The following is a 13,458-nucleotide window of genomic DNA, read 5'->3' on the forward strand; positions in this document are numbered from 1 at the left end:
TTCTCTTAGGGAAGAAAGAACATGGCATATATCGATCTAGTTACAAAAGTTTTTTTATCCCCAGTAGTGAGCTGGAAACTTCAGCTCTGCAAATGACTCATTTTGTGGCCTCAGGCAAGTATTTTCACCTTTCTGCTCTTGTTTTCCCATATGTAAAATGGGTGATAACATCAATTTAGTTTTCAGATTACAGAGATTACAAAAGGATTTCATGCTGAAGACCACAGACAGATACTCAATTTATAACTGTGCACACAAGAGGAAACAGAACTTATTGGAAGGAAATAAGAAGACGAGGACTGTCAGGACTGGGTATCCAGACTACCAGATAAAATAATTACATTGCATTCATCACTCATCCTATGCCCAAACTTCTAACTAAAGCATCCACTCCTTACACAATACATGCTCCAAGCATGAACTTTTTTTTTCCCCCACCAAGACTGCAAGGAGATCTTGACTAGTTAAAAAAGCAGAAGTAGGAAATACTTCTATGACTAAAAAAATATGACTAAAACTGAAAGAGGATATTCAAATTGTTCTTCAACTCTTCTAAAAGATACTTTATTCACAGTAGACTGCCATGAGGAAACTCACATTACTTCTGTTCTTTCTGACTGCTAGCATCTAGTAATTTCAGATTAATATGCATTTCACAAGCTCTTTAAAAACCACTGGTCTTGGTGGTTCTTAAGCAATGCCTTAAACTAGAAACAATACAAAACCTTTCTTGCTAGAGAAGCAAGGTTTGAAATCCTTGGGACATTCACTCTCTACATACAGACTCAAATCTGTTTAGCTTTTAATTACCAGATATTAAAAAATACCTTAAACCATTTTAATCCTTAAAATATTTAGGTATATCAATATATATTATTTCTATGGTATTTTTACCAGTTTTTTAATTAGGTGCAAATATGTCTGGATACTCTTAATCCAATATAAATTATTACAGATATTTTGTAGACCTTGATCTAGGCTGCCATGTTGCTCCACTGACAGTGATTTTGATCAACAATTTATTTTCATAAACTACAGTTTATGAAGTTAATATTGCCCACATAATGGCAGTTCTCCAGGACATGCTTTTGATATCTGCAGTGCCAACACTTCTGATATATCAGCTTATTTTTGTGGTTGTTGAAATGCATAGAACTAGAGTTTAACTCAAGACATGAGATTTGTAATTTTGGACATTTTTTCTGCATGATTATAAATATAACTGCCTAACTTCTGGGGCTTACTCTACATTTTCATCTTTATAATCTCCAGGTTATTGATAAAATCAGTGATTTAGCATTAGGATTAATAACATTTTTTTTCCTCAATTAAAACCACCTTTCCTTTCACAACTGAAAAATCTGATTTCTGACCTGAGAGGTGTTGGATCAGATTGGTTTCTTTCAATGTAGCTGACCCTGCTTCCCACATTCCCCTAGAGCAGAGAGCAGACCTCTCAAAAATTGTGTATCAAAGTGCACAGATCTCCTCACAAAACCCTTTCAAAGTCAAATGACCCCTCTGCCCTTTATCCCTCTTCACACCAAGTGACATCCAAAGATTTACTGTACCTTTCCAAGAGAAATGTGACCTGGAAAATGCCTACCCTGCTCTTGAAATCCTGTTGCTATAAAGGCTACATGGTGAAGGTTTTAGCAATTTAAGCACTAAAATAAAGCATCAGTATAAAAGTGATTTATTTCAGCATGAGTAGCTCATGTGCAAGCAAAGGCTCAGCAGCTTATTCATCAGCAGGAATACTTACATAGATAGTGTGGCCTGGAGAGCCAGGTATACTGGAACCTGGTCTGGAATAAATGCTTTCTGATGATGTTCTTGTAGGCTGAAAAACAAAAGGGGACTTTTGAGAGCAATCTGAAGCCATTAATGTTGGCAACTTTAAGTGAAGAAATCTGCACATGTCTTGAAAATAACTGAATTTAAGAAAAATGTCAACACAAATGCAAGCATTCTGGCAAATTCCACAATCTTGTGAGGCAAGTGGGGTTTGGTTTTTAATTTTTTTGTAGGGGAAGGAGTGGTGTGAGAGGGGAAGAGGTTTTCTAAATCATACAGTGTAAAAGACTAGACTGACAACAATAATGAACAAAATCAAACAACACCTGCAGAGACACTGTAGGAGCCATACAAAGAACCATCCAGGACAGTCCTGCTGGTCATTTTAGCAACAGATTAGTTCACAAACCACTGTAGGGATCAGCAGTCCAGCAGACAAAACTGTTGTGAGGGGCACAGCACACGTGTAATGTCTTTCCAGCTGTTCGATCCCTGGATTTCCATTAGCAATGACATCATCAGAACTGAATTCAGCCTTCCTAAGTAAAAGGACCTGAAGTCTTTTGCTTGGAGCTGTTCCCTACATCTGCAGCACAACCAAGATGCAGCAGGGAAGTCAAATGTTGGATGCAGTGTCATGATTCCCCACACTGCAAAAGTCATGTTTAATGACAATGTCCTGCACGCTGAAGCTCATGAGAACACTCATCCCTACAGAGCCAGTGCTGCTACATTTAGTAGATTTTCCAACACTTTTTCAGGACTAAACAGTCACTGATGCCCTGGGGGAAGTTCTGTGAGAGGAGAGAAACAACTGATGACCTGTGGGGATCCTGAAAACCTGATGCATTTGCAAAGTATTCTATTTGATCAAAATTCATCCTGGTTATTGTGATCATTTCTCCTAAACTTGGCACACAGCACATACACAAAGGTAGTCAAGTCATCCACATCCCAACTGAAATTGAGAAACCATCAACAATTTTTGCTCCCTAATTGACTGCAAAAACCAAATCCCATCACAAAACTTTGTGTCAGCACAAGACTCTGATGACACCAGTGCAGTGGGATACCTTGAAGTCACTTAAAATTGAATCCTGGAAAACAGTCCTTATCTCATCAACTTGGGAAAATAGTCCTTATCTCATTAGCTTGTGACATTAGGCTCCCTGGACTAAGGGACCTTCAGACACACCTGAAGAGAAACAAGGCTTGACAGCCTGGCTCATTGTTTCTTAGGAAATATTGGATGAACACAAAAAGACTACTGGACCTATCTTACCTCTCAGCATACATTTCCTGAAGGAACCTTCAACTGACCCCAGAGACTTTCTACTTTTAATTTCAAAGCCAGAGAAGCGATTGGAACCATCTGTATATAAAATGCTGAAGACTAGTCATGGATTATACAGCAGGCTTTCTCTGACTTCACTTCTGAAAATTAAGTCACCACATTCAGGGAGGGTTAGAGAAACAAAAGGCTTTGAATATGTTCCACCAAAAAAACCTAAGATTCAGATCAAACAGAGAGCAGATGGAGTTGTGGACTGACAAAGTCCTCTCCAGAGCATGTCTGAGAACACTTTCTCAGCTGGACCTTTACATGTTTCTTTTCTTTTCTTTCTGAGGCTGCAAAGTCCTACAGCTCAAAAGGGAACAGAATTTTCTCATCTGCCCTTAAGCTCCTCCCAAACCAATAAACCCAACAACAAGCACTTGTTTCATGGAAATGTTACAAGAATTGAGCTGGAAAATCTGGCTGCTGTTGAGAAACACTTTATTCCCCCTTCCATTCTTCCATTTCACTCTGTTTGAGTGGAACACATGTAACATGTTGCTGCAGTTACTATGGAAAACAATTGTTTTCATTACAACATAGGGAACAGTATTAAGTACTTGAGGTACTTTTAGGGGTGGCTCTGTTACCTTTGGCTTTTGGCAGACATACTTTGAGAGTTTTGTCTGCTCAATTTTCCCTGTTGTAGGAAAACAAGTGTTAGAGGCAGTTATGGCTTATTCCCATTTGGCAGGCCCTTTGGATCTTTTATAATTGCCTCAAAACCAAGAAGTTCTGTCCTCACTCCAGCTCCTTAGTTCCATCTCTTAGTGTCACTGCTAAAAACCTTTTTGTTTAAGGAAAATTCACTTGCATTTATCACTACAGTGAATTTACTAAATAAAGTTAGACACCTTAAATAGATCCAGCCATATCCTGATAATAAATTTCTTAGGTGCTTTTAACCCTGGAGTTCAAGAGGAATTGTCAGATGGACTGGCAAGTTGTAGCACCTGTTCTTCATTTCCTCACTGTGTTTCTGTTCCAAGTTCCTCTTCACCATCTCATTAACAAGGCCACAAGCCAGGAATGACACCCTTTAAACCAGTTTTCTATTTTCTGTGTACATCAATTTTACCTTCTGCCGATTGCAAAGCTCCCCACTGCCTGGTCAGGACACCCTGCTGCTAGCCATAGCCTGAGCACACTCTGCTCCTTTCCTGAGCAGCTGAATCCAAGCAGACCTGCAACTCTGAGCTCCTCCAGCAGCTCCCAGTCCTGTTCCTTGCTTATTTCTTAACATACCCTTGAAGACAGTGCAGGAAAAAGGGCTCGTACATCTACTCTCACTCTTCCTGCCTCACTCTGCCCTACTTCTTATTTTGAGTTGTACAGGCTGTTTCCATCACAGATGGCTCTTTCCTACCCTGCTTCTTCCCATATGGTCTGGAACCCTTCACAGCTTTGCACTTTCCCCGAAAGACAATTGCACTGCACTTAAAAACAATTATGCTGCTTGCTTTAACAAACACACACCAAAGATTCCTTGATATAAGCTGTTCCTCTGGCACATTTTTAGCTGCTATGGTTGGCTCCTCTCCTAAGAGGCTCATAAAAGCTCCTGTTGAAAAATCTGTGATCTGGTGTGGCTTTTATTAGACTGGATGTTACACTTTGATCCCCGACCCCATGTAACACCATTGTGATTTTGTGTCTTACACAGGTGGCAAGAGACACTCTGGAGGTCAAGTTTTCTATTGATGTAACTGCACTGGGGTGAAAATTCCATCCTGGAGGGGAGCTGATCAGAGCACAGCTAAAACAGGAATAGGGCTGGCTCTGATGTAACCTTTAACAATGGAGATCTGGAGATAACAGCAGTGCATCTCTTCCACACGTTATTCAAAGAAAACAGGTGAAGAAAAAGGACACAATCTTTAATGTGAATGCAATAATTTAGAGGTGTTTGCTTCCACCACAATAGCCCTGTGACACTTGTTCTACACTCCCAGCAACAAAACAAGTTAAGCTGCCTTACTTCTACAAAGAGATCTGCAACATTTTTTGTATGATTGTTCTTTTCCTTGAAGGATTCAAATACAGCCTTTTATAAAGCCACCTTTGTGTAGAGAAATTTAAAGGAAATTTCTATGAAGAGCTAATCTTCTTTTTCTTTTCTGGTGGTACATTCTCCACATTTTCTGAGAGTAGGAGAGTCATCTTTTTTTCTTTCCTCTTCCACACAAATGGATGTAACAGTAGTAAATATATCAATATAGGATGTCTGTACCAAATACAGAAAGTCTATGAAGTATATGAAAAAAAAATTAAAAAAATTAAGTCAAGAAAAAATTCATGCATGTCATTAAAGGAGCCAAAAGAAAAAAAACAAATCACAAAGCTTTTAAAGAATTTGCAAGATTTCCCAGTATTTCCCACTTTATCACAGACTTCTTATTTTTATGTTTTTGTTCTTCATTCCATGCATTTACCTTCAACACAAAAGTTCTTTACCAGTTTCATTTGCAGATTGATAGAGAGAATACCAACTGCCATGCTCATCCTCTAAGGTTCATCGTGAATTGAGTGCTCAGTTATCAGATCACCCATGCAGATGCCCCACACTGATTAACTTGATATTTCAGTATTAGACTACAAAGCTTAAGATGTTCATCTGCATTTACCCCTGTTTGTTATGTCATCATGCACGGTACATCATCTAATAACTTCTTAAAATAAAAAAGTCCCCACTAGAGCCATCCACATCATCCAGTGCTGCTACAATGTGCTGGCTCTGGCATTCTCAAGTACAGATGTTCAGCATCATGCTCTGTAAAGACTTACAGGTGCAGGCAACCAGATCAAAACTGATCCCAAGAACATCTGGCCAAATGGATGCACTATGGTGTTACAAAGGCATCGTCACCATTTACAGTACCTGCCTTAATTTTTTGATAGAGTTCATTATGCAAGGCGGTGATAATAGCTGCAGAGGAATGAATATATTTTCACTTAATGACATTTAACATCATAGCTTAAGCAAATTCTCTAAACCTCAGAAGCTACTTTAAGTGAATCATATTTTAAATAAATATAAAATTAGGATGGAATTTCTTGTCCTGAGCAGACTTAGCAACAGTAAGGGATTTGACTTCCTCAGTACAACACTTTTTACACTGACTACCTGCTCTATCAATTGCAATGTTTTACTTGATTAGGATCTGGAACCAGGGCTCATAAAATATGGATTTCCTATGGGTTTCTGTAATTTTCAATGGCTGTACAAGACCAACAAAGTCCCTCAATGTCAGCATTCTTTGTGCCTCTCTGCTGGTTTAACTGTACCCTTCTCCTTAAAAGAGTGTTTCCTTTAAATGCATGCATTCCTTATTTCTCTACACTGAAAATGCATCAAGACAGAACTAGTGAACAGGTTTAGTTCAAACTCACGCAGATATTAATAGGTTATGACTAATTTTTCTTTCCTTCCTGGACATAGAGGCCAGAAGGGAGAACGAATTTTCAGCACATAATCACTGAAATGTTGGTACCAAACAAACTTCTATAACACTACTCATGCAAACCCAGCCTTCATCAAGAGTAGGTTAAATGGGAAGAACAAGAAAATAAAGTGGGAAGTCCAGAACATACTGAATTCAACACAAGCTTTCAGCGAATTCAGTGGATTTCACCCTACCATTTTCTAGCTACAATTTTCACGTAGATTCAAGCCTTTGGCCCACTTTTATAACAACAGCAATGACAGTACCTTGGTGTCTACCCTGTAGAAAAGGACTTGAAGCCAAAATCTGCCTTAAGCTAGACTCTGTAGAATCACTATGTAAATCTAAACAGCATTTAACACTGGCCAAATTTACACAAGAGGATATTCATCTGATCCTAAGTTATTTGTATCCTACACAGTGTACAAAGCAAGAAGGAGAACACACCTTTATTTTAACATAGGCTGCTCCTATTTTGCCTTGCATATTTTTTCTAATACATTGAATAGGGTTTTTAATCCTGAGACTCCTGGATTTTAACACTGGAAACTCAGACTAATGTGCACTAAGCCAAAAGCAAAAAGTCACTACACTGGCCTAAAAGATGAGTGAAATTGTCCCACAGTTTGCCGTTCTCAGATTCCAAGATTTTATTCCATAAAGCCTAGGACTGAAGAGACACTGCTGTCCTTAGGAGCACTGATAACACATCTTTATGTTGCATTTTCTTGGTACACAGATCTGAGGCTAACAGAGAGAGGGGTTCAAGAGCAGTTAGGTAACTAAACCACAAAGATCAGAGGGCTTGCATTGACCCCCACTAAATCACAGAACTGGATTCCACTGTCCAACCCTGGATCTCACACAGGTACCCTGCCCTGGCTGACACTGACTACATCTACTGTGCCATGAGAGATGTGAGGGGTGCCCAAACCAACACCAAGGAAATCCAGGGGCATGGACTCTGCCTGCTGCCAGCCTGCACCAGGTCTGCACCAGTGCGCTCCGACTCCATCACCAGCTGAAAACTACCTCAGGAGCACCTGCACCAGCACAGCCACACATCCCACAGCAGTCACAACCAACAAATAAACACTGCCCTGAGGGAGAAGAAATGGAATTGGGTGGTGTTTGTAGGTGCAAAGCACACTCAGTAAAATCTGAAAGTAAACAGCTACTCCAGAATCAGGAGGACAGAGAGGACCTTGAAATTTAGATGTGACAACTCACAGACAAATGCTCTCAGGTAGCACACAGAATATATCCAAACCTGGGCTTTTGTAAGCATTTTCTCAACTAAAGTATTCATGGGTAGTTGCTCAATATATATATAAAAAAGGAAGCGACTTAACTGATGGATTTTTTTTTTCCCTAAAAGCATAAGTCATTGTTCATGGAAAACTATTTCTTTTTAACCATTGCTTTAAAGTCAGATATTTTTCACCATTTTCATTTGCTTCATATTTACACTCTAATTTTTTGTTTCAGAAGGAAAACTTTCTGACATACTGGAAGAACAATACTACAGACCCCAAAAGCTCATCTGAATCTAAAATAAAAAAGTTAATTGTAAGCATTTCATTAAACAAAATAAAAAAATGTGAGAATTAACAAGCAACACTGAAACAGGTGATGCAAAATACAGCGTCAGTGCCCATGGTGGCAAGTGATAGCAGGAAAGCTGTGTGGCAGGAGTAGTAGCAAGCACAGCAAATGACAGTAATGAGGAATCTTCTCAGTAAAGAAGATCATTATCAACACTATGAAAACACAACAGCAAACCTCTGCAGAGCGTGGCCTGCGCAGAACCAGACTCTTTGGATAAAAGAACTCAGATGAGGAATGCTGTCATGGAACACAAAAGGGAAAAATGAGTGAAAAGGAAAGCAGTTTCCCCAGTTCAGTGGTTAAGCTCTTTTTTTTAATCGAGTTTTTATCATCTGTTTGTGTTATAGTTTCTGTTACTTACTGACCGCTGCAGAACCGTAACAGCCAGACAGTTGTAAACAAACACCAAACAATATCTATTTTTGTAATGTGCATATGGTTGCTTTGTTTTCTGCTTGTTTTGTCTTTGCAAACTTCCACAAATATCCATGGGGAAAAGATCTAAAGCAACCATTGCTTTTATGAACTCCCTCTCAGATCATGACCAGCTCAAATGCTGATTAGTTTATATCACAATTCAGTTACTGAGAGAAAACAGAACTTGCTGAAAACTTCTGAAGTTACTTCAGTGATAAAAGGGGTTTTGTTTTGTTTTGTTCTATAGGGAAAGGAAACCCAGCAAGCAAATAGGCAATGGCACTGGCTTTTTGCAGAACCACCAGAAAATCTAGGCCTGACCCTGAATAAAAAACTGAAATTCAATCAAAGTACATATCCTAACTTAGTGCTGACATGCTCAAACAGCACAGAGTCCCCCAGTTTTGTTCGTTTCTGTACCTACCTGTTTGCTACTGCGTTCATTTGGGTCAACAGGATGAAGCACGTGTCAAAGTCATCAAAGGGAACTCCAGCTGATACTAGTATAAGGTTCTGACTTTGCACCAAAGCACAGAATCTGTGATGTACCATAGAAGCTAAAAATGGTGCATCTCAGCCAGCTTCAGTATGGTGCATTTATCAATGCCTTTTAAGGACCTATTAAAACCTCTGCACAGGTCTCCTCCAGGAGCATGGTGCTGCAGGACAGCTCTGCTGTCACACTGCTCAGATGCTCCCTCAGTTTGCCTTCTTCAGCTCCACTTCCTCTTCCTGCAAGGACTCACTTAGGCAATGCCTTGCAGGTGACTGAATCCATTCCCTTTGCTCACTTCAATTAAAATTAGCTGAGGGGGGAGAATACTGACAAAAAGGGAAATACTTGAAGAGGACTACAGCCATTTCCATGGGGAATGGAAACAAGCAAACTGATTTATGAGGTCAGCTGGAGAAGGCTAATAAGGGCCAGAATGTAGTCAGGAGTGCTTTGATAAAACTCCTGGGTCCGAGTGAAAGGGAGGTATTGTACTGCAACCAAGTACTACAAGGCAAAAGCATTCTGACACTTAAGCATGGCCAAAATACTGTCTTACATTCAAACTGGTAAATGAGGAAGAAAATCCAGCCTGGCATAATTTTCCATTCTCTTACAAAAAGTCAGGACAGAGCAATGTGTGAATGCTGGATAGTACCTGCACTGAGGTTTGGTCATTCTAGACCACATGCCCATCTAGGGCCAGTTATGTTTTTCCCCACACTCTGCTCAACACAAACTCTGCTCAACAGGAATTTATCTGCACATTACCTATGACCATAATAACTTCTCTGTGGGGGATGCTTTACAGACCATTGTACTGGAATAAATGCTAAAGGATGTGGCTTCCTGTGAATGAGACCCACACAGAATAACCTGCAGGATGCCACAGGTATCTTCATACCAGTACCTCTTAGCTTCCTTATCTAAAAGACAATTTATTCATATACAGTCTCTAATAGTCATATCTTGGAAAATCAGCAAAATTCAAGGGACCAACTGAGACATCAAAAAGAAAAAAATTGTCCAGAGGATGAATCAGTGAATAAGGGCTTAGAATTGCCTGGTTCATGCAAAAAGCCAGGCTCTAGCATTTATCAGTGCAGCATTAATGTCACCAAGGATTTGACCCAGAAAGTTTGTCTGCATATGCTGATGTAACTCCAAGGGTAACTGTGGCTCTTTTTGGTATTCAAATCAGGACCACTTTAGATTGAGGCTTACTTGGATGGTAAAGAAGAGTTCATCTTGTCTCAATGCTGCAAATAACCACGCAGAACAGGGGAGAACTATAGAGCAATTACACAGATGTGCAAAACCACTAAAATATATGATAGCATTTGCCCTGTTCATATCTTCTCCTTAGGAGTCTCTCTCACAACAACTGAGATATGAAATGAAGTGTCTTAGATACTTGGCCACGTCTGTATGTCAATAAATGACACTATCTTTAAGGCAGTGCACTGAGACAGGTATGTGAAGGTGGTAAGCCTAAAAATCAGAGCAATACCTCTGAAGTGCCTCCACTGTATATTCTGCCAGAGTTGTGACAGCTATGCGAAAAAAACATGGAAAAAGTCACTCTTTTAAAAACAACATTTAATTATTGTGTGTGCAAAAGGCATGGTGTGCCATGAATTCAGCTTACCCGGAGCTTCTCCTCAGTCTTAGTGGATTGCTTACAGTCGGGATGCCAGACAGTGGAACCTGAGGGAGGAGAAACACAGCTTCATTCAGAGCAAAGCAGATGACTTCTGCTCATGGCAAGCCAGTTATTAAAGAGAATCTCTTCATTGCATCAGCTGCTGAATCTGTATGAACTATGAGAGTAATTCACATTAAAGTCTTAGCTCATGGGAAATACAAGGGAAACAAAAAAAATATTCAAATCCTTGGTGTACCTACAGCAGCTTTGTCCTGAGGCTGTCAAAGCACTCTGCACACATTCTTAATTAAAACTCAAGCAGCCTCAAGCAGCAACAGAGCCAGCAAGCACCAGCTGGAGGAACTGAAAGAGAGAGCATTCCTCTGGCAGGTTGGAGGGTAAGAGCAAAGGAGCTGGGCCACAGTTTACCTGATCTGTTTCTCCCCTTATGTACTGCCCTGCACATAAAAAGGAACTTCTGATTCTAAGTCCATTGAGAAATAGGTGTCATACTCAGTTACTGTAAAGTACCACTCAGATCACATCTTCCCTCATGCAAAATGCAAAAGGAAAAGCAAAATTAAAAAATTCCCAGTGCAGGAGCCAGGGCTGTGTGTGACCCAGCAGCAGTGGGTGAGAGGCCAGGATGACAGGTGGTGCAAAGCTGCACACGAGAGCCTCTCCCTGCATCCCAGTACACCATACCTGCCACTGGCACACACAGCACTTCTACCCTGAGCTCTGGTCTTTGGCACTGGTGCTTCCATAAGCTGACATATTCCAGCTTATATCCTACTAAAAGAGTCCTCTGCTGTTTGTTTCCCAAAATATGAGATTCTTTTTTATGCTGTAAAGTAGGAATATCCTGCTGTCCTCATGGACTGAGTGATGTCAGGGCAAGAATGATTTCCATCCCATTTCAGTTGTCCTCTAAAACAGAGTGTAAGCTGTGGTCGCTGCTGGAAAGCTGCTGAAGGCATGGGCCAAGATGGAACAGAGCAGAGACTAACACTGATTTTTAACACTGACTGCAGCTGCAATCAAATTCATCCTTCATTCCAGTCACCACCAACCCAGAGCCCTGACCATCTGCAGGGGGGAACATCACCTCTTCCATCTGCCCACAGAGAAACCAAATAGAGCCAAGCCCAGGTCTCCTGCTGGTGACTATTAGTTCAAAAGCAGCCAGAGGAAACCCCACCCACAGAGGACAGGAGAGGGATGGGTCAGGGCCCCTGGAAACTTTCTTCTAACAAGCCCTTACATGGCTTGGTGCAGAAGTAAAGAGCAGCAGGGATCATTTCACTTCCCAGCAGTACACAGCACAGTCATCACCAGGAGACAGGAGAGAATGCTGTGACCCTGGAGCAAGGGTCTGAGATGTCTGGCTGTGATTCTAAGCTGAGGAAGAAGAAACTGTGCCTTTGGCAGAGGGAAGCCATCAGATGCCAGGGAGAAGTGCACCGAGAGCCTTCTCTGTAAACAAACAGCAGCCTCAGAGCCAGGACCCTGCAGAGCCTGCGGGATCAGGAGGGAGCTGAGCCCTGTCCATGCAGGAGGAGGAGAGTTCAGGTTATAAGGCTGTAAGTTCATGTTAAAAGAAGTGAGCTGAGTAATACTCCTCTGAATATGACACCTATTGCTCAAGGATGAACTAAGAAGATTTTAGTTCAGGTCTCAAATCCAGCTGTGAGCTTCCTTCCTGTGTGGGCATGAGAAAATTATCCCTATTCCCCTGTACCTCACTGTTAGATTAATGGCAGGAGCTGATGATCTTAGGAGTGTTCCCAACCTTAACAATTCTGTGATTCTTTTCTGTTAAACTTTCCCTACCATCAAGGAGAAAGCTGTCACTGCAATTTGGGCAGGATTTATCCCAAACTGGCACAGTCTGGGGACAGCCTGTGAGAATGCTGAAAGTGAACAAGAAATACAGGAACCTAGATGTCATTTTCATGGTGAAACCTAGATAAAGGTTGTGGGTTTTCTTTCACAAAATGATAAAGAGATTTGAAAGATGTGACATTCAAAAACCCAAATCAGAGTAGGATTAAGAAGTTAAATGTACATCTTTGATGTGATCTTGAACTCTGAGCCACCTACATTTTGTAGATACTATTTATCCAAACTGTTTTGAAATGCTTGCAAGGGTGCAAATTCCCAAGCTGCATCACTTCTCTCTTTTACTGCTGGAAACAGCTCAGAATATTGTGATCATTTCCATTCTGAACATATGTTTGTTTGCTTACCTGGCAAACACCAACTAGCATGCTCACTTACTCAGCTTTAAACTTTGCACATACCATTATTTCAACATCAGCATCCCTCTAAATACTGGGCAATCCTAACTCAGCAACAGCCTTGTGGGGCAGCCCATAAAATAATGTATTACCAGGCAGTCAATGGGAAACAGTTTCTGGTGCTGCTTCTTTTTTATTTTCATGCGTTGGAGCAGAGCCAAGCCAGAGTGTTTCTGCTAGCATTATTCCAACCATCCTTAACATAGAAAGCCCCAAGACATCGAGCTTGTTTGTCCATGTTCTCCATTTGCAGTTTCCCAACATTTCTAATACAAATTCCTACCCCAATCCTGCCAGGCTTCTCTATTATACAAAGCAATACCAAGACAGTGCTTTCATATTCTAGGGAGACAACAATTACAAGTGAGATGGAAGCCACCTATTTTTGTGTGTTTTATCAACAACATGAATTTTGTTCT

General features: G+C 40.7%; 1 protein-coding gene across 4 annotated transcripts in view; it reads right to left on the minus strand.

The window, feature by feature from the left end:
• ABLIM1 (actin binding LIM protein 1) overlaps positions 1-13,458 on the minus strand; it is a 191,958-nt gene that overhangs the window by 36,006 nt on the left and 142,494 nt on the right. For all 4 annotated transcript variants that reach the window (XM_030241349.2, XM_050976309.1, XM_050976311.1 and 1 more), the window contains exons 8-9: positions 10,743-10,801; positions 1,766-1,843 (exon numbers count right to left, since the gene is read on the minus strand). In XM_030241349.2, the coding sequence (XP_030097209.2) occupies positions 1,766-1,843; positions 10,743-10,801 (137 nt within the window). The remainder of the gene's footprint in view (positions 1-1,765; positions 1,844-10,742; positions 10,802-13,458) is intronic.

The sequence above is a fragment of the Serinus canaria genome, chromosome 6, assembly GCF_022539315.1.
Source record: "Serinus canaria isolate serCan28SL12 chromosome 6, serCan2020, whole genome shotgun sequence".
Taxonomy (NCBI): Eukaryota; Metazoa; Chordata; class Aves; order Passeriformes; family Fringillidae; genus Serinus; species Serinus canaria.